General features: G+C 39.5%; 1 protein-coding gene and 1 pseudogene across 1 annotated transcript in view; both read left to right on the top strand.

The window, feature by feature from the left end:
- Positions 1 to 164, top strand: part of LOC103076385 (protein FAM50A pseudogene) — a 951-nt pseudogene extending 787 nt beyond the window's left edge.
- Positions 164 to 27276, top strand: part of LOC103076927 (putative inactive deoxyuridine 5'-triphosphate nucleotidohydrolase-like protein FLJ16323) — a 51920-nt gene continuing 24807 nt past the window's right edge. The window contains 1 exon segment of the mRNA XM_082931227.1: positions 164 to 340. Within this exon segment, the coding sequence (XP_082787353.1) occupies positions 164 to 340 (177 nt within the window).

Genomic DNA, 27276 nt, shown 5'->3' on the forward strand with positions numbered 1-27276 from the left:
ACGACGTGCGGCTGCCCAGCGACGCCACCGTGTCGAAGGACGAGTCGCACGCGGGCAAGGTGGTGCTGCGGAGCTGGTACGAGAAGAACAAGCACATCTTCCCCGCCGGCCGCTGGGAGCCCTACGACCCTGAGAAGAAGTGGGACAAGTACACGATCCGGTGATGTGGCAGCAGCGCGGCCTCAGCCCCTCCGGCTCACTGCGGCCCCAGGATTCCGGGCTCCCGGCTCCCCGCTCCCGAGACGTGACGGGGCCTGCTCAGGCCCTGCCCCTGGCGCTATTGTTTACCGCCTTTCTCTTTTACGACAGAGATATACGCGTCAGAGCTGGAGCACCGGTTGTGCGTTTTATTTATTTATTTTTTATTTTTTATAAATTTATTTATTTTTGGCTGCATTGGGTCTTTGCTGCTGCACATGGGCTTTCTCTAGTTGCGGCGAGCAGGGGCTACCCTTCCTTGCGGTGTGCAGGCTTCTTCTTGTGGTGGCTTCTCTTGTTGTGGAGCACAGGCTCTAGGTGCACGGGCTTCAGTAGTTGTGGCACATGGGCTCAGTAGTTGTGGCTCACTGGCTGTAGAGCGCAGGCTCAGTAGCTGTGGCACAGGGGCTTAGTTACTCCGTGGCATGTGGGATCTTCCTGGACCAGGGCTCGAACTCGGGTCTCCTGCATTGCCAGGCGGAATCTTAACCACCGTGCCACCAGGGAAGCCCTGTGCGTTTCATTTTAAAGATTTTTGTTTTTTTATTGAGCTAAAATTCACATAACGTAAAATTCACCATTGTGACCATTTGAAAGTGTACCATCCAGAGGTATTTAATACATTCATAGTGTTGTGAATCACCCCGAAAGGAGACCCCACGTCCATTAGCAGCTGCCCCCCAGCCCCTCGCACCCCCTAGTTTACTTTCTGTCTGTATGGATTTGCCTGTTCTGGAAGTTTCACATAAATGGAATTATACAATTAAAAAAAAAAAAATGTCCCTGAAGGACATCTTGAAAGAAAAATAATGAGAAAGATGACACAGTACTGATTTAAATGAAAACTAGATAACAGCAGCCCCTTGGAAACAATTCAAATTGCTTGGTCTGGGAATAACTTGGATTCTCACAGACAGTATAAAATTGAGAGAGGCGGTATGACTAGGAAGCAGCTATCTGGCAGCCCTAACATTTCATACACTTTCAAAATGAAGAAACCACCATTTGAGAAATCACAGTGTTTGGCTATCAGTTGGGCCCAGAATAACCTCTCAAAAAGACCGAGGTTGACTTCCATTTTTAGCAATATGTCAGACTAGTCCTAAGAAATCTTCTGGTACAAAATACCTAAGAAGAGTGCACATGTTGTGACCTAGATGGGTGGGATGGGGCGGTGGGGAGGGAGGTGTCAGAGGGAGAGGATATATGTATACATATAGCTGATTCACTTCGTTGTACAGCAGAAACTAACACAACATTGTAAAGCAACTATACACCAATTAAAAAAGCAAACAAACCAAAAACCCTTAAAAATATTCACTGATGAGCTGGCAGAAAAATAAGGGCAATTCTCTGAAGCCAGAATTGTCAACAAAGTACAAACACATAAAGCCCTGAAGCACTAGAAATGGCATTCCCAAGGATTTGATTTTAATTGACCATAAGCCTGACTTAGGCGAGCATTAAAAAAAAAGTTTAGGTCCCCTGAAAGTTGGCAAGTCAGAATGGAGACCTCCACCTAATGCTGGACACCAGAAAAGCATTCAACTTTGCTGGATGTGACAGAAACAGTATTATATGTTGATCATAATCCTTCCTCTTCCTGGGCACAGAGGAAGGCCCATTTTCCACCCTCCCTTGCAGTTTTTTTTTTTTTTTTTTTTTTTAAATAATACACAATGTATTTATTTATTTATTTATGGCTGTGTTGGGTCTTCATTTCTGTGCATGGGCTTTCTCTAGTTGTGGCAAGTGGGGGTCACTCTTCATCGCGGTGCGCAGGCCTCTCACTATCGCGGCCTCTGTTGTTGCGGAGCACAGGCTCCAGACGCGCAGGCTCAGTAATTGTGGCTCACGGGCCCAGTTGCTCCATGGCATGTGGGATTTTCCCAGACCAGGGCTCGAACCTGTGTTGTCTGCATTGGCAGGCAGATTCTCAACCACTGCGCCACCAGGGAAGCCCTCCCTTGCAGTTTTTTGGGGACTGTGTGACAGCATTCTGGCCAGTAGGATGCAGGTGGAAATGATGTTCTCTATTTCCAGACCTGGCCCTCTAGAGGTAATGTATTCCACACAGTACAGTTGAAAAATGTGAGAGGACAGCCCACTCCACATCAGACTTGGCATGAGGAAAATAAACCTTCATTCTCTTAAAGCCACTGAAATTTGGGGGTTTACTTTCAACTACATTTAGTCTAATAATTTTGATTATTAAAATAATTGAACCAGGAAAAAAAAAACTTGCTCCACAGAGAGAAATAATTGGAATACCTGCCCTCAATAGGATAGGATGCTGAAATTAATACTCACAATTGTGTTGGGGGAAAAAAAAAAAAGAGTCCAAACAAAAATTAGAGCGGCCTCAAATTGTTAGAGCCCCCAGGTACCTTGCAGATGAAATACAAATTCTCTCTCTGCAAATAAACTTTAAATCTAGGATCAAATATTCTCAAAGATACAATTCCAGGATTATTTTACAAATAAAAATAATAAAACACAGAAGGAGACAAGCCTCCATGCACAAGAGAGCAGAAAAAATAAACTGCAGAAGTAGAAATGCAAAAGCAACAATTATTAGAATTATCACAGGGATAATATGTCTCTGTTAATAAAATACCATATTAAATGCTACATTAAAATTGTAATTAAACAGTAACAGAGTTTCAAGATGTACCATGCAGATTTGGAAAGAGCCAAATGTAATTTCTAGAAATAAAAATGTAATAATTGAATTTAGAAACTCCAGATTAGACACTAATTAAATTCTGAAGAGAGAATAAATGAATTGAAAAGATATAAAAATAATATTTAGAATGTAGCACAGAAAAAAATATATAAAATATAAAAGAAGGGTTAAGAAAATAAGATAGTCATGTGTTCTAAAATATGTTTATAAAAGTTGACCCTAGTGATTGGAAATAGAATCAAACAGAAACTCCGGAGATTTAAATCTCTTTGAATCAATTTAACAGCAGAAGAGACAGAGTTATACAAAGAACTAGTAAGCTGGTGGGTAGGTCAGAAGAAATTATTCCTAATGAAACTTGGGGGAAACGATGCAAAATACAGATGAGAGTAAAAGATTTAGAACATGTAGTGAAGCAATATAATAAACATTTCATTGGACTTCTAGGAAGCCTAGAGAGAAAGGGCAGAAGGAATATTCAGACATAATAAAAATTTCCAGAATTGATAAAAGACTCCTATTCTAGATTCAGGAAGCAAAATACATCCTAAGCACAATAAAATCAATAAATCTATAGTCAGAGCCATCCAAGGAAACTGAAAAACACCAAACGTAAAAAGAAGATTTTAAAGCCCATCAGAAAAACAGAACTTACAAAGAGCTTACATTTCACCAACAATATATTTCTTAACAGTGGAAGGCAAGAGAGAGTTGGATTAAATCTTCGAGAGAAAAATTCAGTGTATACCCAATTTAACCATATTTCAAGAATTGTGGTGAATTAAAGACACTTCTGTGCAAACATTTACTAAGAATATTACCACCAACAAACACTCCTTAAAGGAACTTCTAAAGAAAGTACTTCAAGAAGAAACTGACCCAGAAGCTAAGTTGTAATAAATAAATTCAATTCAAATAAATCATTGAAAGCTTGATTTTACCAAACCATAATATTAACAATGTTTAACTGATGTAGTTAAGAACTAATGACAAGAGTTCTGTTTTAAAATACGTCAGGACAAGAAAGCACTTTTGCTACAAAACTGCACAAAACCAGATAAGTTATAAATATCATATTTTAAAAGCATCAGAGAACTTCAGAAGCAACAAACTAAAATTCCAGAAAGAAGAAAAACTTTTTGTGAGCAAGGATTTTTCTTTCTTTCTCCTGCAGACATTTTCTAACTCTGGGTGCTTGTGGAGGCTCTGGCTTGATCAGTCAGGCCCTTGGCTACAGAAAAGAGAAACTTGCAAAAAGTTTAGTGATTCTGCAGGAGTAGTGCAACAAATTGGAAGCCTGGGGGTTTTCAAACTCTCAACTGCTGCTCCTCGCAGAACATTTGCTAAGCTTTGGTGCCATACAGGAAGCTAAGAGCTAGGCCAAAAGCTTCCTGAAGGCAAAGTGAAATCTGCAGAAGTCTTGTGGAAATAACCTAACTCAAATATACTAGTCTTACCTTCAAGGAATTGGCCGTATTTTGAAGCAAGGTAAGCTGGAAGACTGAAGAGCTGGGCTGAGATCTCTGAAGGACATAGAGTTGAATTTTCTGCAGTCTTCCAAACTGGAGGAGACAGAGACTTACCGACTTAGAATCAAAACCCTGTGCAGGCAGAGAGGGAGCAGAGCAAACACGATGAGCAGGCCTTAAAGCAGAAGTAGGCTGGGTTTACATAAAACAGAAACCCAGCCCCAATTTTAATTAACATCTAATTGGATTCAGGTGCTCCAAGCCTCGCTCTATTTACCAACAAAGGAAGATCACATAATGTAGCGCCTCAAGAGTTATAGCACAATGTCACAAAGGAAGATCACATAATGTAGAGCCTCAAGAGTTACAGCACAATGTCCAACATGCATCAAGAAATTACTACAAGTGTGGAGACGAGAAACGATGACCAACTCTCATGAGCAAAGGAGAGGAGAGATGAGCCAGATACTGGAGTTAGCAAACAAGGCCTTTCAGAAACCTGTGGTTAATGTTTAAAAAAAACAACAGAGAAAAAGAGAGGCAAAGTAGATCAAAGGGTGGAGAATTTAAAAGAGAATTAAAATCTATAAAAGAAAATGAAATGAACATTCCATAAATGAAAGAAAGAAAATATCTGAAGCTAAGTAATTAATGAGTTGAACAGCAGACTGAACGCAGCTGAAAACAATGACTAGAACTAGGTGCTAGTGAACTAGAAATTAGTTTTTAAAAAACTGAAGCAAAAAGAAAAAAGATGTAAGAAAGCACACACATATAAAAATGTAAAAGATTGTGGGACATTGTCTTTGTTCAGGTGCCCCAGAGAAAGGACTTTGATGAAAAGATTTGCATTCAGGACATTTAATAGTGAGAGCTCTCCAGAAAAACATTATTAGGAAGCTAAGCATGACTGAGCAGAGGGAGAAATTGAACTGAAATTCAATTGCAAGAGAGGACTTAGTCAATCCTGTAGAAGTTTTGGAACTGGGATGGCCCTTCAGAGATGTCCCAGATTGAGGAAAGGAAGCTGGGCATTTTAACCTCCATGTTGCACCTGTCACTGAATGCCGTACCCTCTGCGAAGGAGCCATAAACTTGGGCAAAGCTGCTCTCTTTGGCTGCCAGCCATGCCAAGCAGGGCCTCAGCTGTGAGTTGTCAGAAGTCAACATTCCTAGCGGCTGGGGGAATGAGCGAGGCATGTGGATTCACCAGAAGCTGGTTCCCCATAGCCTCCAGGATTACCCACACTTGGAGCTACCTGCTTCGTATAAGTTCACCTCCCTGGAAACAACTCCAGGATTCTGGTTTATCTCTTTTCCTGTGTAAATTTGCAAGGACAAAGTTAGTGGACATATTACAGCCCTCACGATTGCAACAGTTCCTGGAGATATAATTGACATTCATTGTCTCTCTACTGACCATTCCAGATTCACTCTTGGCTACCCCATCTACTGGTTTAGGTGCTTTATGTGTGGGGTGACAAATATTTATTCTGAGCACCTGTTCACTAAGCCTTTCTCTAGCCGTGGCTGCTGCCCTCATCCATTCACCATCAACATTGGGCAAAGAAATGACAAAGGACACACACCTAGATCATTTGGGTGGTAAATATAGTCTCTTCCACCTTCATCGTGTAACAGAAGCTCTAACTTCGCCTAAGGATTAGAGTCAATTACCCTTGCCAATATAGTGACTTCTTGTCTGCTGGTCTCTTGGAATGAGAAACAAAGTGATTAGATGGCAACCATGGAATAAAAGTCCTTAGGAATCTGTGTCCCCTGATGGAAGCATTCCTTCCCTGGGAACCAGGCTCTCTATAAACTTAGAATTGGGGGTTCAGTTAATATAAAATCCCCAAGTAGATCACCGAGAGTGACGGTAAGTGAGGCCACTCCTGTTTCCAGTTCTTGGTTCTAGTTCCTTGCCTTCTAACTACTCAGGACAGAGCACCTTTTCATGGTTGCTAGTTAGGGTGTATGCTGTGTCCTGGAGGATGGGGCCCAATCCTTGTAGAATACCATCTTCCAGGCAGTACTGAGGTCGTACCCTTAAAATCCATTCAATTGCTATAGCAGGCCAAAAATTTCTGGATGGTTTGGAAGGTGATTCGACCAGTGGATATCAAGTCATGTGCTCACAGTGGATATCAAGTCATGTCCTCTGCTTTAGAGGGGTTCTTAGTATGAGGCACGTTATATCACATATCTTCTCAGTGAATCAAACAACTATAAACCCTCACAGGGGGGTGCTGCCTAAGGCTCTCTGCAGGCAAGTTAAACAAACAGGAGTAATGGAATACATGTCAGTTCCAGACAAATCACTGTCAAGACAAATCACTGCCTTCCAAGATGTAAGGAATCTGGTGTACTCAATTTCCTACCAATTCACTCTTTGGTCTCCTCCAGGGATGGGGCCAGACTGGGGTACAACAATGGTCTCTTGCTGGCAGGTAAAACATTCATTCACCAGTAGCACCCTTGGTGAATGGGAGCCCATGCAAACCCCATCCTAGCCACCATTGCTATTTCATGTCTGAGCCCACTGTGCTAGTAGCAGAATGGTGGGTGACAGAGGTTGGCTGGCATCAAGTTGTTTTTTTTTTTGCAGTACGCGGGCCTCTCACTGTTGTGGCCTCTCCCACTGCGGAGCACAGGCTCTGGATGCGCAGGCCCAGCGGCCATGGCTCACGGGCCCAGCCGCTCTGCGGGATGTGGAATCTTCCCGGACCGGGGCACGAACCCATGTCCCCTGCATCGGCAGGCGGACTCTCAACCAACTGCACAACCAGGGAAGCCCTGGCATCAAGTTTTTTTTGTCTATTTTGCTGTTTAATGCCTACTGTGTCAGTTTTCCATGTATTGCCTCCTAGCTCTGAATGTCCCTTTCAATATATGCATTGTAACCAATAACAGATTCCTTTAGGATTTTCTCCTTTAAAATGAGCTTGATGTTAAGCTTTCTTGGTGCAGGGTGCTAGAGAAATCTTACAGGAAGAAGAGAATTCCTGGAATATTCAGTGTGGGCTGGGGGTCAGCAATGTGGAGGGGAGGATATCCAAATAGCCTACCCCAGTTACAGGCCTAGTGCATCTTCACTGCATTGCCTCAGAGCTATTTCAATTTTCATATTCTCTACCATAATCAACCCACAGTAAACTTGTTCACTTTCTCATCCCACCCTGGTTCACTATGTTGTGGCCGTCATGCCAATTGTCTCTGCTGAGTAGGATATAGCCAGCACCTTGGGAGATTATCAGTACCAGAAGGAAATAAACTCTATACCATTTCCGAGGCCCAGCATCTTAGTCAAATTTCTAGAGGTTCAATGATCTACAAAGTGCTAGGAAATTCCCTTTAAGAAACATTGTTATGCTCAGCTCCACTTAGCCCTGAAGAAGAGTCATAATGTTTACTAGGCATTTTTGGATTTTGATGGCAAAAGTCACATTTGAGTGTTCTGCTCTGATCCATTAAACAAGTAACCATAAGTCTGAGAGTTACGGGGCTTGAAGCAAAAGAAGACTCTACATTAAGTCTGACCATAGTGAAATGTGTTTATCAATTGGATTTTATGACCCAGCAAGTCCAATGATATTTAAACTGTCCAGGGCAAGGAGGGCTCTGTACAGAGCCTTTAGCCAACCCAAATAGGAGAATCACATTGCAAACCCCTAAGCAATAGAAGTAAAACCATATCCTCTTCTGCAAACAGCTCTGCTTGCTACTAGGTCCTGGAAAAGACTGAATATCCCACCAGAGAGCATCCAGAGACCTTGAAACATATCATGGACTGTTTTTTTTTTTAACTGATTTAGCAAGTTTTACTTCAGTCATGCAAATTAGCAACTCAAAACCAAGTGGAAATGGTATAAAAGATGTCAAGCTAAAGCAAGTCTTCAAAGGCACAAGTAAGTTGAATGACCAGATGGCTCAGATGTCTGCAGCAACTAATCCTGCTGCATTGCCCCTTCTGCCTTAACCCACACTTACAGCCTTATAAGATTTCTTTAATGATCAGTTGACAAGAAAAAGCATAGGCCAGGTTTACAGACAATATTAAGAAGATACCACAAGATATTACAGTAAAATGGTTTATGTTGATACAACAGAATACTATTCAACAGTGAAAATGAATGAACGGTAACTACATGCATCAAATAGATTCATCTAGGAAATGTAAATCGTTGAAATACTTTATGTAGAAGAGTATATTTAGTATAATTCCATTTATAAAAACTTCTAAGACCAGAAAGCTAAAAATTAGAATATTTGGAGATCCATGAGAGAAAAGCAAGGTATGATTAATACAAAGTGTAGGATATATATGCTTTTGTACATGTGGGGTGAGCAGTGGCGGTAATTCTGTTAGAGAAACACAGAGGCCTTCAAAAGAATTGGTGATGTTATATTTCTTAAGCTTATATGCATATATGAGTATTAATCTTATTGTCATTCTTTTTGCTAGTGGCTCTCAATCCAGGCTGCACTTTGAACTCATCTAAAGAGGTTAAAAAAACAAGAACAAAACTCAAAAACTCACGCCCTGGCACCGATTGATTTATCCTGAGGTGTTTGTGTTCAAAGGCTTTCCAAGTGATTCTAATACATAACTAGGTTTGAGAAACATTGCTTTGCACTCTTAATATACTCTTTTGTTTTTTTTTTTTTTTTTTTTTTTTTTTTGCGGTACGCGGGCCTCTCACTGTTGTGGCCTCTCCCTTTGCGGAGCACAGGCTCCGGACGCACAGGCTCAGCGGCCATGGCTCCCAGGCCGAGCCGCTCCGCGGCATGTGGGATCTTCCCGGACCGGGGCACGAACCCGTGTCCCCTGCATCGGCAGGCGGACTCTCAACCACTGCGCCACCAGGGAAGCCCCTACTCTTTTGTATTTTTATATATTTCATATCTTTTTAGAAGACCAAAGATACCGGAAATGAAACAATTCTCTACTTAGACTTGTTGTGATGTAGTGACCCATTATGCTCCATGCTCCATGGCAGCCAGGTCATGTGTTAGTTTATTGGCCTTTAGAGACAAGCCACATAAATGTTCTCACGAGGTAATGACTATTCCCAGCCTGACTCAGTCAACCCCGTTTGCTCCTCTTTAATCATCACCTCATCTGCTGATGAATTCTACCCTGGCTTAGCAAACTTCCTACATCAAAAACACAGGCATTTTTCTTTGCGCTATCTAGGTATTCTCTGATTTTGTATGTTTCTCTTTTCTCTCTTATTATTTCACTTTTCCCTGCCTTTATGCCTTCAGGCTGTATCACTGTGGCTTTCTTCCCTTGCTGACAATCCCATTTAGTGCTTTTTCCATTACTTTTCCCTCACGGAAGTGTCTAAACATTGACTTAGGTATCTTTCTAAATGAAGATTATTTTAGAAAGAAAAGAAGAGTTAAAATGCATTAACTAAGGACCTTGTCTTTTGAACTGGTAAAAGAAAAAATAATTTAATGAGGATATTAACTCTGAAAGCCCTGCCTCAGGTTTTTCTCTACCTTTATAAGTTCCTAAAAATTATACAGGAGTGGAATCAATGGCCAAAATCTTAAATGTCACTTCTTCAGCATGGTACTTTAATATCACTAAGAAACAGTATATTTTAAATATCCTTGAATCCAAATCAAAGATATCAAATGTATAAAAATGAAAGTATGATCATTTACGATGAAACTCAAGGAACTGAGCCCAATAAAATCAATACCAGTTTTATTTTTATCATGTAAGCAAAGTGTGAACATTCAAGCTAATAACACATTGGGGAAATTTAAGACATGAAACATTTCAAATTCCCACTACTGAGTGTGAGATGCTTAAATGTTAACGGTATGCTGAGAATAACTGCGATTTTTCACCAGCATTTTTGAGAACTATACTGGGATATTTCATAGCTTATGCAAGCTATTCCAAATGAAATATTTTTCTAACACCTTTGAAGGGCCACTTTGTCATCCTAAATATTTAATAAAAATAGAAATAGAATAATCTCTGAAATGGCTCTAATTTTTCAGATATTTTAATTTATTTTCAGAGTGCAAGCATCTTGAAAAGAAGGAAATATACAAGGTTTATTCAAATATTTATGACATTTTCCAAAACATTTTCTCAAAATATTTAATAGAAACAAAGGTTAGAGATCATAGTTTTCCAAACATAATAGCATAACAAGAAAAATACCAGTTGCCAAGAAACTAGAATAATTACCTAAAAGTAGTTAACCTTTGAGATAAGACTGATTCATTTAAGTATGTTTCAAGAGATTCCTAGCTTCCAGACAGGAAACTTGTATAGGTCAACATAGTCTTTTCAGGAATGAAACTAAGATTAGGCAATTAACCTTTTAATCCACTTACCAGTTCAAATTCCCTTCATTTTAAAGTTATACAGGCAGCACAAAGATAATTGTTGGAGTTTAAAAGAGTTTTTATGAAAGAGAGAGATTATGGTGGGGTGTGTGTGTGTGTGTGTGTGTGTGTGTGTGTGTGTGCAGAGGATTTGGTAATTAAAAGTAAAAAAGACAAGGCTATGTGAGGAGATGTCTACCCTATAAATATATGCTTTTTATGAAGGTTGAATTTGAGGTCATTATTTTTATGCCTCAGTAATTTAAGGTGGTGATGAGTATTATATCCTGGATTAAAAAATATATATATATATATATATATATAAACATTACACTTGGATAAACAAAAATACCTACTTAATTACCTAGTAGAATTCAGTGAGATACGTACAAAGATGACCTAGGGCAGAACTAAAGCACATAGTGTATTCTTGGAAGTGGATGTGAGAAGAAGGTGAATATATCAAATAGTGTCAACAAGGAAGTGTCAGAATCTTTATGCTTCTATCCAATTGGGGATATTTGCTTTTAGCTTAAGTAGACCTCAAATAGGTACATTTCAGACTAAAACAACTTTTAAATGTCCAACTTTTTCTGATAATCTAGAGACTAAAATTAGCTTAAACAACTAGAATATTGACTATCTCACATAACATGGCATCCAGAGGAGAAACAGACTCCAGATTGGTTGACTCAACAGCACAGTTACATTTTTTAAGGCTCAGTTTGGGATTTATCTTTTTCTCAACCTTTCAGTAGTTCCATCCTTCATGTTGTCTTCATATTAGGGAAATTTCCAGGTGCTGGATCCAGATCCAGCAACATGCCTACAAAGAAGGCTCTTTTAAGAGTAAGAAATATTTTCCCTAGAATCCTCCAGAACTTCTAACATTTCATGAGACAGAATGGTCATATTCTTTTTGGAACAAGTCACTGACAAGGGGTAATTTAATACCATGTGGCTAGCCTATTCATTTGGGGTAGGGATGTTGGGGAGAAAACTCTAGTATTTACTACATATTTCAGCACATATGGTATTCATTATTTCATTTATTTAATAAATACTTCTCATCTTAGGTGTCTATTATGTGTCACTAGAGATATAGTATTAAACAATGCAGTCATTGGTTTGATCTCGTGCAGTTAACAGTCTAGCTGGAAAGGTAGATAGTTTTTAAATTTTTAGAAATAATTGAAAGACTAAAATTTTTAAAATACTGTTGGATCTAACAAAATATGGATAAGATATATATGTGAAAAACAATCAAGCTCTGCTAAAAAAAAAAAAAAAAACTCAAAGAATTAAATAATGGAGAGATATTCCACGCTCATGTATAGCAGACTCAGTACTGTTAAGATGTCAGTTCTTCCCAACTTGATCTATAAATTCAATGTAACTCCAATCAAAATCTCAGTAAGTTATTTTGTGGATATTGACAAACTGATTTTAAAGTTTATATGGAGAGTAAAAGACCTAAGTAGCCAACACAATATGAATGGAGAACAAACTCGAGCACTGACACTACCAGACTTCAAGACTTATAATAAATCTACAGTAATCAAGACAGTGTGGTATTTGTGAAAGAACAGACAAATAGATCAATGGAACAGAATAGAAATCTCAGAAATAGATCCACATATAGTTAACTGATCTCTGACAAAGAAGCAAAGGCCATATAATGGAGTAAAGATAGTATCTTCAACAAATAGTGCTAGAACAACTGGACATCCATATTGCAAAAAAGTGAATTCAGACACAGACCTTATACCCTTCTCAAAAATTAACTGAAAATGGGCCACTGACCTAATGTAAAACACAAAACTATAAGAACCCCTAGAAGATAATATAGGAGAAAACCTAGATGACCTTGAGTATGACGGTGACTTTTAGATACAACACCAAAGTTGTGATCAATGGAAGCAATAATTGATAAGCTGGACTTTGTTACAATTAAAAACTTCTGCTCGGGCTTCCCTGGTGGCGCGGTGGTTGAGAATCTGCCTGCTAGTGCAGGGGACACAGGTTCGAGCCCTGGTCTGGGAGGATCCCACATGCCGCGGAGCAACTAAGCCCGTGAGCCACAACTACTGAGCCTGCACGTCTGGAGCCTGTGCTCCGCAACAAGAGAGGCCGCGATAGTGAGAGGCCCGCGCACTGCGATGAAGAGTGGCCCCCACTTTCCACAACTAGAGAAAGCCCTCGCACAGAAATGAAGACACAACACAGCCCAAAATAAATAAATAAATTTTTAAAAACCCCAAAAAACAAACAAAAAAACTTCTGCTCTCCAAAAGACAGTGTCAACATAATGAGCAGATAAGACATAGACTGGAAAAAAAAAAACTTGCAAAAGATATATCTGATAAAGGACTGTTATGCAAAATATATAAAGGATCCCTAAACTCAAGAACAAGAAAACAAACACCCTATCTAAAAAACGGGCCAAAGACTAGCAGACACCTCACCAAAGAACATATATAGAGGCAAATAAGCATTTGAAAAGATGCTCCACATCATATGTCATCAGGTAAGTTAAAATTAAAGCAATTAGATACCATTATATATGTATTAGAATGGCCAAAATCCAAAACACTGACAACACTAACAACTCATGAGGATGTGGATCAATAGGAACTGGAATGGAAAATGATACAGCCACTTCAGAAGAGGGTTTGGCACTTTCTTACAAAAGCTAAACATCTTACCATACAATCCAGCAATCAGTCTCTTTGGTATTTAGCCAAGTGAGTTGAAAACTATGTCCATACAAGATCTTGCACACTGATATTTATAGCAGCTTTATTCATAATTGTCAAAACTTGGAAGTAACCAAGATGTCCTTCAGTAGGTGAATGGATAAAAAGACCCCAGTACATCTGGACAAGAGAATATTATTCAGCACTAAAACGAAATGAGCTATCAAACCATGAAAAGACATGGAGAAATTTTACATGCCAATTACTAAGTGAAAGAAGCCAATCTGAAAAGGCTACATGCTGTATGATTTCAACCGTATGACATCTGAAAAAGGCAAAACTATGGATCCAGTAAAAAAAAAAAAAAAAACAAGTGGTTCTAGGGGTTGTGAGAGAGGGAGGAATGAATAGTCAGAGCACAGAAGATTTTTAAGGCAGTGAGACTACTTTGTTCTGTATGATATTAGGCTGGATACCTGTCATTATACATTTGCCAAAACACATAGAATGAACACCACCAAGAGTAAACCCTAATGTAAACTATGAACTTTGGGTGAGTATGAACAATATAGATTGTTCATGGATTGTAACAAATGTACCACTCTGGTTCAAGATGTTGATAGTGAGGGATGCTGTGCACATGTTGGGGCAGGGGGTAGGTGGGAACTCGATACTCTCTGCCCAATTTTTCTGTGAACTTAAACCTGCTCTAAAAAATAAAGTCTATTTTCTGACCCCCCCTGACTTCAATCAACTAAAGCTTGGACACTGTCAACCTTTGCCTCAGTTCTACGCTGAATTTTCCTCTGCTCAGGCCCCTTCATGAATATGAATGTACCCTTAGCTTAAAACTTCCCCAGTTTCGCTGTTTGGGGAGACACTGCTTTGGGAAGTGTTCTCCTTACTTGCTGCAAGTAATAATAAATCCTTCCTTCTCCCTATCTTTGGTTTGGTTTTGCCTACTGGTTTGACACTCATCAAGAAGCGAGCCTAGTTTTCGGGTAACAGCTAGGAGAATGATGTCACATAACATATGCTTACTAAAGGTTTAGAATGAATAAATGTCAAGCATTATGCTACTTGCATAGCAACCGATATAAATACAATCCCTGCTTTCAGGGAGCTTACGATTGAGAAGATGAATAATAAAATAGGAAGTTACCCTACAATAAGTGTGGCAAGCTGTATGTTAAAGGGAATATAGTGCTTTTATTTTATTTTTTTTACCTTATCACTTTTTCCTGGGGTCAGAGAGTTTGCAGTTTGCATCGTTCTATGAATTAACGGTAATGACTATTGTTACAGTTGACCCCCAAATGCTTGAAGGTCCATATTATTAAATCACTTGTTGCCTTCCCTATTTGAGATTGTTCTCACCTCCACACTCCATGTCAGTGTTGTATATACAACACTCCAGCCATGCAATAGACTTACAATTAACTGGTTTCTCCACTGGTGACATCTAGGCAATAACATTACTGACGGAGATATTACAGAGGCCAGTTACAGAACTAAAATAAGTCTGGGGTTAGTTTCTACATGGATGATTCACATTCATTCAGTTGCTACTATCATTTTCATATCTTCAATTTGATTATAAACTTCCTCAAATCACTGTGACTGGTATATATTAGTGGCCTAATTAATATTTGGTGAATAAATGGACTGAAGATCTATTGGTATCATTCTGTAAATACCTCCCAAGGACAGGTGAACTGCATTCAATTCTCTTCTGTTATTAAGCACTCCATCAGTGAATAGTGTACTGCCTGAGTAGCAGAATTTGGCTAGTGTTTAATCCTACACTGTTGGCACAATCCTTTGGCTGTGTTCCAGTACTGTGCTCTTCTAGCAAGCTTAAAATCAGTAACAGGGGGCTTCTCCGGTGGCGCAGTGGTTGAAAGTCCGTCTGCCGAAGCAGGGCACGCGGGTTCGTGCCCCGGTCTGGAAGGATTCCACATGCCGCGGAGCGGCTGGGCCCGTGAGCCATGGCCGCTGCGCCTGTGCGCCCGGAGTCTGTGCTCCGCAACGGGAGAGACCACAACAGTGAGAGGTCTGCGTACCGCAAAAAAAAAAAAAAAAAAATCAGTAATAGGAGGGTTACTTCTGGAATCTTCTCAACCCTTAAACCGAAATTGACTGCTCTGTAATTAAAAAAAAGTCATCTTTGTCTACTTATTTATATACCTTTTAGGAAACAATGCTTGAATGTGTGTATTTTGTATGCATAGTATCTATAAAATTTACAACCATCTTTGCACATGGACAACAGTTTCTTGTAGAGACATTCAATTTTTTTTCTTGTTTCTACAGAAAATCTGTGCCCCAGTCTCGGACTTTTTTTTTCTTGCTTCATGACACTGTTTAGAACACTGAGGATGTTTGCCATGATAAGAGGATTCCAGCAAGGACTTGTCATAAGCAATTGCGTGCAGTTTGGTTGAGTATGAGGTTGTGGGTGTGGATTTTGTTCTTGACATAATGTCTCTGCTAAATTACTGACAGTAGTTTGTGGCTGTTCTGATTGTTCAGGAATATCAAGCCCTGAAATATATTCTACTCTTTTTGAGGTCTAGAGACACACTAATTACTTTCTAACTGATTCTTTCCCTTTCAGACTCATTTCTTGTCTCAAGCCAACTCTGTTATTTCCTTACTCATCCCTCTGTTCCTTATTCTCTGCCTTAAATGTACTTTCTTTCCCAAAAGAAAAGACATTTTTTCTTTTATATTTTTTCCTTATGATTCCACAAAGAGCAAATACTATGAAATACTGTTTTCCAAGAATAACCTAAGGATGAGTCCATGGCTCAACTGATTTGAACCAGAAGTTCCACCCTTCTTATTTTCTTATATGTGAACTTCAATGGATAGTTTCCTCCGGAAATCTCATTTATTTTTTCTGACATTTTTCTTGAACTCCTTTGGTGCTAAAAGGTCTAATAATAATATAAATAATAATTACAATTTATCTTTCATCTTCTGACAAGTAAGCACACGTGCATATATTTCTTTGAAATTTTAATACAGTTTGTATTTAGGTTTAGGAGTAACTGCCCTTTTAAAAATATTTGCACAGCACTTTCCTAACTTTAGAATTAGTTTTTGTAATATCTGCTAGATCGATGTTCATCAAACTTTAACGTACATATGAATCACCTAGGGATCTTGTTAAAATCTAGATTCTGATTCAGTAGGCTTGAGGAGGGCCTGAGATTCTGGATTTTTAACAAGCTTCTGGAGGATGCCAATGTTATAGTATGCACTCCTCTTTCAATGGCAGAGTGCTAGATAGACCTTGACATCTTTGCTCATCAACACATCTGTTTTATCTACTGTAGGGTCTATTACAAGCTTGGTTTTAAATAAATATTTATTAAGAGAATAATGAGCTCCCCAAATCATCCACGCAGCACTGGGAGAGAATAAGGGCAAACACTGTGTTCCAACTTTACAGAAGTTCCAAAAAGTAAAGTGATCTGTCAGAACCATAGCTTAATCCGATTGCGCTATTAACAAAGGATAGCAACTGCTCCATTTTCCAGTGTCTGCTTACTTCATTTTCCCTTAGAAGATGCCAGAGTTTCCAGTGATTTTGGAGTACATAACTCTGCATTTGATTTCCATGAGTTGCGGATGAAGTCGTCTAGGAGGAAGCTAATTTATCTTTAAAGTGCTTTTATATCCACTCATGTGGTCATGTATAAAAGCCCTTGTAAAACTCTGCATGGATTTTCCCAGAGACCATTTGAATGGTAAAATTGGGGAATATCTTTTAGGAGGGATGAAGATTTCAGGTTCCAATTAAAAAATAGGATTATTTTAGCATGACCCTGTCACTCCTCCTAAAAAAATTCACAAAGTACAAAAATTCAAGGATATAATCACCTTGTTAAATTTGGAACTGCAAAAACAATGTTATCAGGAAAGAACATGAAGCTCTCCCATCAAGGTTGTGATTTAGGGGCTACTAGTAGTAACTTCTGGAGCAGTGGGAGAAAATCATTTTCAAATGCTGGAAGCCAATTAACTGTAATGAAATATTGTGGAATAACAATCAGTAATTCTACTTCAAAGTATAGTAATGGATGAAAAATAAACTTTCCAAAGACGCACATTCATTGTGCAGTTCTTTAAAAGACCACTTTAATTGTCAGGTCGTTTTTGATTCGAGGTGCTCTAAAACATATTTTAGCAGGAATTCTGACAGCTGGGAAAAATCCACCTGCTGAGTTACTACCTTTTAATTACCCCAATAAAGAACAAAGTAGAAAGCATGACAAACTTAAATAGAAAAAGTGAATTTAAAGTTAAGAGAGATATTACTCATGCGTTCTCAAGTTAACTTAGCTCTCCCGTGTATGAGAGAGGAAAACGACGTTTATTATTCACAACTCTTCCTAATTCTTTTCCTCTCTAAGGAGAATAGATCTTAGGGAAACTCATTTGCCCTCCTGAGTAGAGTGACAAGTAATGATAATTTTGGAAAATGAAGGGGAGACAGGAGGTAAGAAGAAAAATAAACCATTGCTAAATTGTTCCAAAGAAATGGAAGTGTGAATTTTATGAGAGGAAGGGTGGGTCAGCCAGAAGACTGGAGTTGTGGAAATAGATGTGACAGCTGCCAAGGACAGAGAGCAGAGGTAATTAAAATGGATTCTTTTTTTTTTTTTTTTTTTTTTTTTTCCCACGAAGAAGTAAGTAACAATGAGGGAAACAGGATCTTAGTTCCCCGACCAGGGATCGAACCCAGACCCCAGCAGTGAAAGCACCGAGTCCTAACCACTGGACAACCAGGGAATTTCCAAAATGAATTTTTAAGGAAGTTTTATAAAGTGATAGATTTTATTTATTTTTTATTATTATTATTTTTTTTCGGTACGCGGGCCTCTCACTGTTGTGGCCTCTCCCCTTGCGGAGCACGGGCTCCGGACGCGCAGGCTCAGCGACCATGGCTCACGGGCCCAGCCGCTCCGCGGCACGTGGGATTTTCCCGGAGCGGGGCACGAACCCATGTCCCATGCAGCGGCAGACGGACTCTCAACCACTGCGCCACCAGGGAAGCCCTAGGGTTCCTTGGCCTGAGCATACTGACATTTGGGACTGGATAGCTCCTCACTGGGGAGCATTCCTATGCATTCTACTAACTTGGGCAGCAGGTGCTCACCCCTAGAGATAGTAGCACTCTTCCCCTAATCGTGACAACCAAAATGTCTCTAGACATTGCTAAATGTCTCCTGGGGGGCAAAATCACCCTCCCTTGAGAACCACTGATCTAATCTCAAACCTTTTGATAAAGGTCTACACTGGTTATCTGTGCTTTCAGGGTTTAGTAGGCATATGTGTGTATGTTTTAATTTATGTTAATGTTCTCCTTTGTTTGTTTCCTTGGATGTGCAAGTTGGTCTCAGTGCAGCGCAGGGCAAGAGCAGAAGTTTCCAAGTTAGTCCAATTACATTCAGATTAACCCTTGAGGGTTTCTGTCTAGAATATTTACCCTAAAATGCAAGTACAGCCACAACTCAATCTGAATTATCAACTTAGAATTGAGGCAACATTGCATCCCTGTAATGACTGTGAAGGGCAAGTCAGTGACAGGAGGTGTGATGACAGACCACATCAAATGTAAAATAAGAGAGTGGAAAACACCCTTCAATCATGCTTTCAGTTTTTCACAGGTTAGAGAGTTAAGGAAGTATTCAGGACTGGCCGTTTCCATTGAAAAAGCAGATGAACACAATGCTATAAAATCTCACTCTAATAAAATAATCCAAGGGAATCCATGTGAAATTCTAGACTGAAAATTGCAGTTTAACCCAACCTTTCCATACGTGATGTGTCTTAATAAATTATATTGTTTCCTGGAAAAGAAAATCAAAGAAAGATCAGGTATAAGCTGATGTATGCCGGCAAATGTGTTAACAAAGTATATTAACAAAAAGAAAAAAAGCACTCACATGTGACATACATTTGCCGATTTCTGCGGTGTAAATACTACCACCATGGCCAAGTTCAACATTGATATTGTCACTAACATGATGTCACTGAAGGCAGGGTTACAAATAATTGCACACCATTGTCTCTCCTGAGTCAATAGGGGCAGGCGCTATAACACACTAGTAGGTCTGAGGCAGGCATGCTTGCGCTGGTTCACAGCCTTGCTACGCTTCACCTGCTCAAAAGTGATCTCTCGGAAAGAGAAGCTGTGGGGTATATTATGAAGTAAGTTTTAAAAACACTGATCCACTAGTCTCTTTGCCATTTCAAAATCTTCCCCTTTGGTGTCTCTTATCTTTCATTTTGTAGAATAATTTAGTGATCTTTAACACTGAAATGGCTGGGGATGTTATAATCTGGTATAGGCTAACTAGAAACGCTGGGGCTCGGGCAAAATTTTATTTTGGGTATGTAACATATTTATAGTTAGTATGCTGCACACCTAAAACACTGAAATGTGAAAATACACACATGCATGGGATGCTGCCTTCTGAGTCATAATTAGAACATACTTCTGGGTATTATATTGTATATCAAGCCTCAAAGGTAGATAAGTAACAGAGATGACCTAGGAGTTTAGACAATCTCAGTGCTGTAATTATATGAGAACTTAATACCCCAAAGCTCTAGGTCTATAGAAGAACATTGCACTTCATTCAAAAGAGCTTAAGAAAAGATGGAGAGATGTGCAGGTTCTTATATTTATAAGCATATGTAAACTTTAGAGAGAGATTTGCCCTGAATGTTTATGCAGAATCAAAAGATTCTGGTAGCAAGATTTGAAGGTTCTGTGGAGTGTAGTTTAAAGAACTGGAAATGACTGGAACAAGGCAGAATCAACAACGTATCAGCACATTGGCACAAGGGACTGAAAAAGCTTAGGATTCCCCAGAGCCTGTACAGCTCTTACAGATGAGTGAAACCAAATCACAAAGAAGAGGGGGAAGAACAGAAGGTGTTTACTCTGAAAGAATAAGAAAACCATGTGAAGCACCAGTGCAGTAAGCTGTTGTAGGCCTGCCTTGGAGACCTGAGCTGGGCTTCCGGACCACCGAGGCCCCCAGGCAGGAGGGTCAATTTCCAACGCGATTCCAAAGGCTCCTGAGAGCCAGGCTGGAATCCGCATTAAATGTGGTGAAGCACGATGAAAGCAAGATCATCATGACCACTCAGGCACTGTTCGCTTAGAACTAGACCACAAGGCTAATGGGAAAAGTTTAAGAAGTAACCCAATATTGCTGAACTCTTGGGAGATGGCAATCCTCCCAGATTTCATTGTCAGAAAGTAACTGAAAAATACTATCTGATTCCTATTGAAGACATAGGTAGAGCTAAGAGCTAAACTGAGCAGTTATTACATGCAGACCCATTGAAATTCTTATACCAATGGATTTGCCTGAATCACAGGGTCACTCTCTGCTATATAATAAGGACTAAGCTAGATGCTAAGTGAGTAAAACTGACAAACTCCTGTCCCGTATGGAGATGTCATTCTAGTGGGCAAGTTAAACAATAAATAAGGGAATAAAATATAATCAAATTAAATGTTGCTGTAAGTGCTGTGAAAAATAAGAGCAAGTGGTAGTGAAACAGAAAAAGAAATGAGGATGTACAATCTATTTAGATGGTAACAGAAGTCATTCTGAGATGAAGATCTCCGAGTTGAAACCTGAAGGATGAGAACTCGACCCAGCGTGGCTGACTGTTAGGACCAAGAGGTAAAGCACCATGATGAGGTTGGAGATGTAGGGAGGGGCAGATCGTGCCAATTCTTGGTTTTCATTTGAGATACAATGGGAAGTCAGTGGAGGATCCAAGAATGGAAGTGCCATGACTAAATTTATATTTTTAATATGTTGCTTTTTGCTGCCTTTTGAGAATAAGTTGGAGTGGGACAGGAATGGAAGTAAGGAGAGCAATAAGGAGGTTCTTACAACAGTCTAGATGAGGTATTGACATAATGGTAGCTTGGACCAGAGTGGTATCCATGGGGATTGAAAGTTCTGAACATTATGTAGACATTACAGCAGGATCACATATCATATTTGTTGCAATAACCTGCTGGCATATCCATACCATGCATCAATGTGAACCCCCTGAGGACCGGCACGTTTCTTATTCATCATTGTCTACCACATTTCTGATGCTCATTATTGAATAAAAATACGCATGAGGGCTTCCCTGGTGGCGCAGTGGTTGAGAGTCCGCCTGCCGATGCAGGGGACACGGGTTCGTGCCCCGGTCCGGGAAGATCCCACATGCCGCAGAGCGGCTGGGCCTGTGAGCCATGGCCGCTGAGACTGCGCGTCCGGAGCCTGTGCTCTGCAATGGGAGAGGCCACGACAGTGAGAGGCCCGTGTGGCGCAAAAAAATACAACAAAGAAACAAACAAAAAAAACGCATGAATGAAAGAATGCTCGACATCACTAATCATCAGAGAAATGCAAATCAAAACTACAATGAGGTATCACCTCACACTGTCAGAATGGCCATCATCAAAAAACCTACAAACAATAAATGCTGGAGAGGGTGTGGAGAAAAGGGAACCCTCTTGCACTGTTGGTGGGAATGTAAATAGATACAGCCACTATGGAGAACAGTATGGAAGTTCCTTAAAAAACTACAAATAGAACTACCATGTGACACAGCAATCCCACTACTGGGCATATACCCAGAGAAAACCATAATTCAAAAAGAATCATGTACCAAAATGTTCATTGCAGCTCTACTTACAATAGCCAGGACATGGAAGCAACCTAAATATCCATCGACAGATGAATGGATAAAGAAGATGTGGCATATATATACAATGGAATATTACTCAGCCATAAAAAGAAATGAAATTGAGTTATTTGTAGTGAGGTGGATGGACCTAGAGTCTGTCATACAGAGTGAAGTAAGTCAGAAAGAGAAAAACGAATACTGTACGTTAACACATATATATGGAATCCAAAAAAATAAGTTTATGAAGAACCTAGGGACAGGACAGGAATAAAGACACAGATGTAGAGAATGGACTTGAGGACACAGGGAGGGGGAAGGGTAAGCTGGGACAAAGTGAGAGAGTGGCATGGACATACATACGCTACCAAATATAAAATAGATAGCTAGTGGGAAGCAGCCGCATAGCACAGGGAGATCAGCTCGGTGCTTTGTGACCACCTAGAGGGGTGGGATAGGGAGGGTGGGAGGGAGGGAGACGCAAGAGGGAGGAGATATGGGGATATATGTATATGTATAGCTGATTCACTTTGTTATAAAGCACAAACTAACACACGCTTGTGAAGCAATTATACTCCAATAAAGATGTTTTAAAAAAAAAAACATGCATGAATGAATAAATCCTATGAACTTAAACCCCAGGCTTGAACATGCACATTTTTAATTGTACCATATAAGAATTAATAATGTTTAGCCTTTTTTTTTTTCATGCTACCAAACAGCTGTGTCAACTTCTAAAACTGAGATTAAGATCTAGAAAATATTTTAAGAATCACCTAATAAAACTCCTCTTTTCACAGGTCAGGAAACTGGAGCTCAGATAAAGAGTTACTTGAGATTATATTTGTTAGTAGCAGAGTTGGAAGTGGAACCCAAGAGTTCTTATTCCACAGCTGGTGATCATTCTACTGCTCTATACCCTTCTGATCAAAATCGTGTGAAAACGGTTCAACCAGTTTGCATGGCAGAGATATAACTAAAAGTTTCATAGACGATCACGAACACTGTTTAAATTATAGACTTGCTAATGAAATAAACTCGCCTCAAAAATGACAAACTCTGGAATACCAACACACCACTTTTTAATTTACTCACTCAAAGGACTTCATAAGTTAAAGAGAAAAACACCCACGTACACATTAAATGACTAAATGTTCTCTGGCTTCCAAGGAATTCTCTCACCAGGCCTTAGAGTAGAGACATTTACGATGGAAGATGAGGTCACTTTTGAAAAGAAAACATTGGTTCTTTTGAATCTATGGAAAAGCGAATGTGTGTCAATATGCTGCTGACTCAATCAGACCACAGTAACCATATGAGAATATTCTGCAGTGTTCCCAGACTTCTGAACACTTATGACATTTTCCCATACTAAGACTATGACCAAATGACAACAACAATAAAAATTCGCATAACATAAACACTGCCATACTTAAGAAGGCACACCACAGGTTCTGTATTTCCAGTCCAGGGTTGATGAAACCTGTGTCACAGACTATATAAATTGCCCGTGAAAAATGGAACTCTTTATTCTCACATTGTCATTTATAGAGAGCTAAAATGTTAAATACCCGATTCTTCCTTCAGGGCTTAAAAACCCAACAAATTTGGGAGTCCATGAATGCTTCTGACACAGTTATAGATAGCTAAGCCTTAGAATGTTGCCATTGTATAAGTTTCTTTCAAATATGCTGGACATAGTTTAAGAAAACAGCATTGGCTCCTTGAAACTGACCTATGCCTTATACTGACTGCAGATTCAGACATGTGTGGCACACCTAGAATGGGAGTCTGTCTGTAGGAAGAAATGAGGAGACTCTTGTGAAAGAATTAATCCAAAGGGAATAGAGCGTAGATACACAAGTGTGGTCCAAGGACATTTGCACCACCATGGATTCACAATTTCCAAGCTCAAGTTGGAACTAAAAAGTGACCGAAATCCTACGTTGTTTCCTGATCCAGAATTCATTCCAACACTCCACAGCTATTGCAAACTCTGCTGTCCTAAAACCTCCATGTCCTACCCCTCTCCTTTCTCTTGGCAGATGGTTTCACTTCCCACTTCAGAGAGATAACAAAAGCGATCAGGTACCAAAACCCTCGGCTCACTGCTACCCAAATCAGTAAACCTATTGATGACCGCGGCCATTTTTTTTATGCTTTTACTGCTGTTTCTGGAGAAACGACATACTTCTTCCTATTCATGCATCAATTAATTCAACAATAAATCATTGTAGAATGCTTTGAATTTCACCTTCTTTGGGGAAACTCACCCATTGGTTATCCTCTCTTTTTTCTATATCTTCAGTCTCTTCCTCTTTACTGAATCCTTCCCAGCAGCATTTAAACACGTTCAAATTTGCCTCATCTTAAAGAAACAAATGTACAAAAACAAAACAGTTATTCCTTTCACCCTAGCTTCCTAGTCCCCTAGTTCTTACCCGCGGTTGTCCTTTCTTTCCCAAACTAATCGTATAAGATGTTGTTTCCTCTCGCTTATCTCCACTTCTAGCCCTCCATTTACTTCTCAACCCACCCCAAATGGCTTTCAGCCCAACCATTCTTCTGAATATGCTCACTTTTATATCACTAATGACTTCTATAGAGCAAAATCCAACAGAGCAAATCCCAAAGTCCAACTTTTCACCCCATCTCTTGCTTAAAGTATCGTGAGCATTCAAAATTGTTAGCTGCTCCCTTTTTCTGGAAATAATTTGCCTCCTTGGCTTCTCTGATTCCATATTCTCTCCCATCTCTTTTCACCCCGTATTTCTATGGCCTCTTCCTCTCCGCCTCTATTGACAGCACTATATTTTAATGTCTCTCAGGGCTCAGTCCTAGGCCATCTTTTCTTCTCATCCTATGTGTCTAATCAATTCTACCTAGTCTTACAAATTGAATGACCTCCCATAGTATATGCTGAGGATGCTCAAACTTTATCTCCCTTTCAGAATTCTCTATTGACCATCAGGTCCATTTCCCATCTATCCCTGACTTCTCTAGTTGAAGAAAGCAACCCAAATTCGCTTTTCAAACACTGCATTTATTACCTCCACTCATTCCCAGAGCTGTCAATTCAATCCTTGTTCCCTGCATCAGCAAACAGAAGCACAAGTGACCAAGTTATTCAAGCCAGAAACTTGAAAGTCACTTGCCTCCTTTCCACCCTTCACACCCTCATAGCCAAACATGTATCCTAAAAATTCTACCTTCTAATAGCTCTAGAATCTGTCTACATTGCTCCCTAATCAAAGTTCCAGTTATTGTTCAACTACTCGACTATAATAGAGTAATATATTGTAATATACTCTATAATATATATAATAGAGTAATATATTGTAATATACTCTACTGGTATACCCTTGTGATTGCACTCTTAAAACTGTAGCCAGACTGAGCTTATAAAATGCAATTTCTACTGTATATCTCCCTGCTTAGAAGCTTGAATGTTTTTTACATTTTCACTATATATTTTTGCTTCCATAAATAATAGATACCATTTTATTTATGTATTTAAATTTTTTATACATGAACTATATACTAGATATTCCTTTGGAACTTGCCTTTTTAACTAAACATCTTATTTTTTAAATGTTATCCTCAACAATTCATAAGCTCCAAGGCACTTATTTTCAACTCATGAACAGGGTTCCACTGTATGACTAAACCAGGGTTTCTTTATTTACCCCTCTACTGAGGACTATTATGTTAGTCCCATTTTTTCATTGCAACAAAAAATGCTGTGATTAAGTTTCTTGAAAATGTCTCTTGTGCATATATGTGAGGTCTCTAAAATAGATACCTAAAAGACAAATGCAAGGTCATGGGGATTGCACTTTTTGAGCTTCACTAGATACTACATTATTACATAGGGCTGATATACTCCAACTTCAGAATAGTGGTTATCTGGAAAGACAGGAGGAAGAAGGGACATGAGTCTGGGATTTTAGGTGAAGTGAAATATTTTATTTCTTCAAACCCTGTGAGGCAAATGCAAGATACTAGGCTCGATGATGACTACAGAGGTATTTAATGTATTATTTTTTTACATTATTTTGTCCTTATACAATATTTAATAATTTTAAATATTTTTAATCAAGCTTTCAGTGTTTCTCATTATCTTAGAATAAAAGTTAAGCCTTTTACTGTGACTTACAAGGCCCCCCTTGATCTGGTTTTCATTGGTATTTCCAGCCTCTTTAAAGAAAGCACAGTGCTCTCATTTGACCTCTTCAAATGGGGTTGGATCTCTGGGAATGCAGGGACTTCACACATTTTCCTGATCTTAAATCACTGAATATACTGAATTCCCACATTTTAGCTAGTTGTTTTAGTTTCTCTGTTAATTATTTCACTGCCAGAATATCATTTTTGAACATGGCTTGAGGCACCATTGCTTTTCCTCCAATTTTTCCCACGGTCACTTACTTATTTAATTCCTTCTCAGCTCTCAGATCTCAGCTTAAATGTTACTTCCTCAGGAATCCTTTCCTGACCCTCTGAGGCTGTTTAATTTCCCCTCAATATACCCTTTCATACCACTCTTTACTTCCCATTTTGCAACATCCCTTACATTTGTAATTATTTCTTCAATATCTATCTTTAAACAATAATTTATTGATTGATTTACTTGTTTGCACCTATTACCCCCATTAGACTCTAAGTCCCCTTAGGACAGAAACTCTGTCTGTCTTGCTCAAAACTCTATTTCCAGCACCCAGCACAATGCTAAGCACATACATGTTCAATCAATAGTCACTGGAGAATGAACGTGTCAGAGAAACAGTGTTAGGCAGGGTATGCTGGATGCTCCAGATCAGCTCCCAAGCCTCAATAGAGCTGTGGAGATCTAGGGCAAGGGGCATGAAATTTTAAAAAATAATAATAAAATGAGAATCACATTGCCACAGATCTGTGAGATACTGAGGGCATAAAGCAGCAAGACCTTGGGGCCCATACGAATACATGTGGTTCAGGTTGATGTTAAGTCAACTTTCCACATCTGGTGTGATAGCTGGTGCAGGATGGAACAAGAATGGGACACACGGGCTTCCCTGGTGGCGTAGCGGTTGAGAGTCCGCCTGCCGATGCAGGGGACACGGGTTCGTGCCCCAGTCCGGGAAGATCCCACATGCTGCGGAGTGGCTGGGGGGGG

Source organism: Lipotes vexillifer, unplaced genomic scaffold (genome assembly GCF_000442215.2).
Source record: "Lipotes vexillifer unplaced genomic scaffold, Lipotes_vexillifer_v1.1 scaffold1781, whole genome shotgun sequence".
Classification (NCBI taxonomy): Eukaryota; Metazoa; Chordata; class Mammalia; order Artiodactyla; family Lipotidae; genus Lipotes; species Lipotes vexillifer.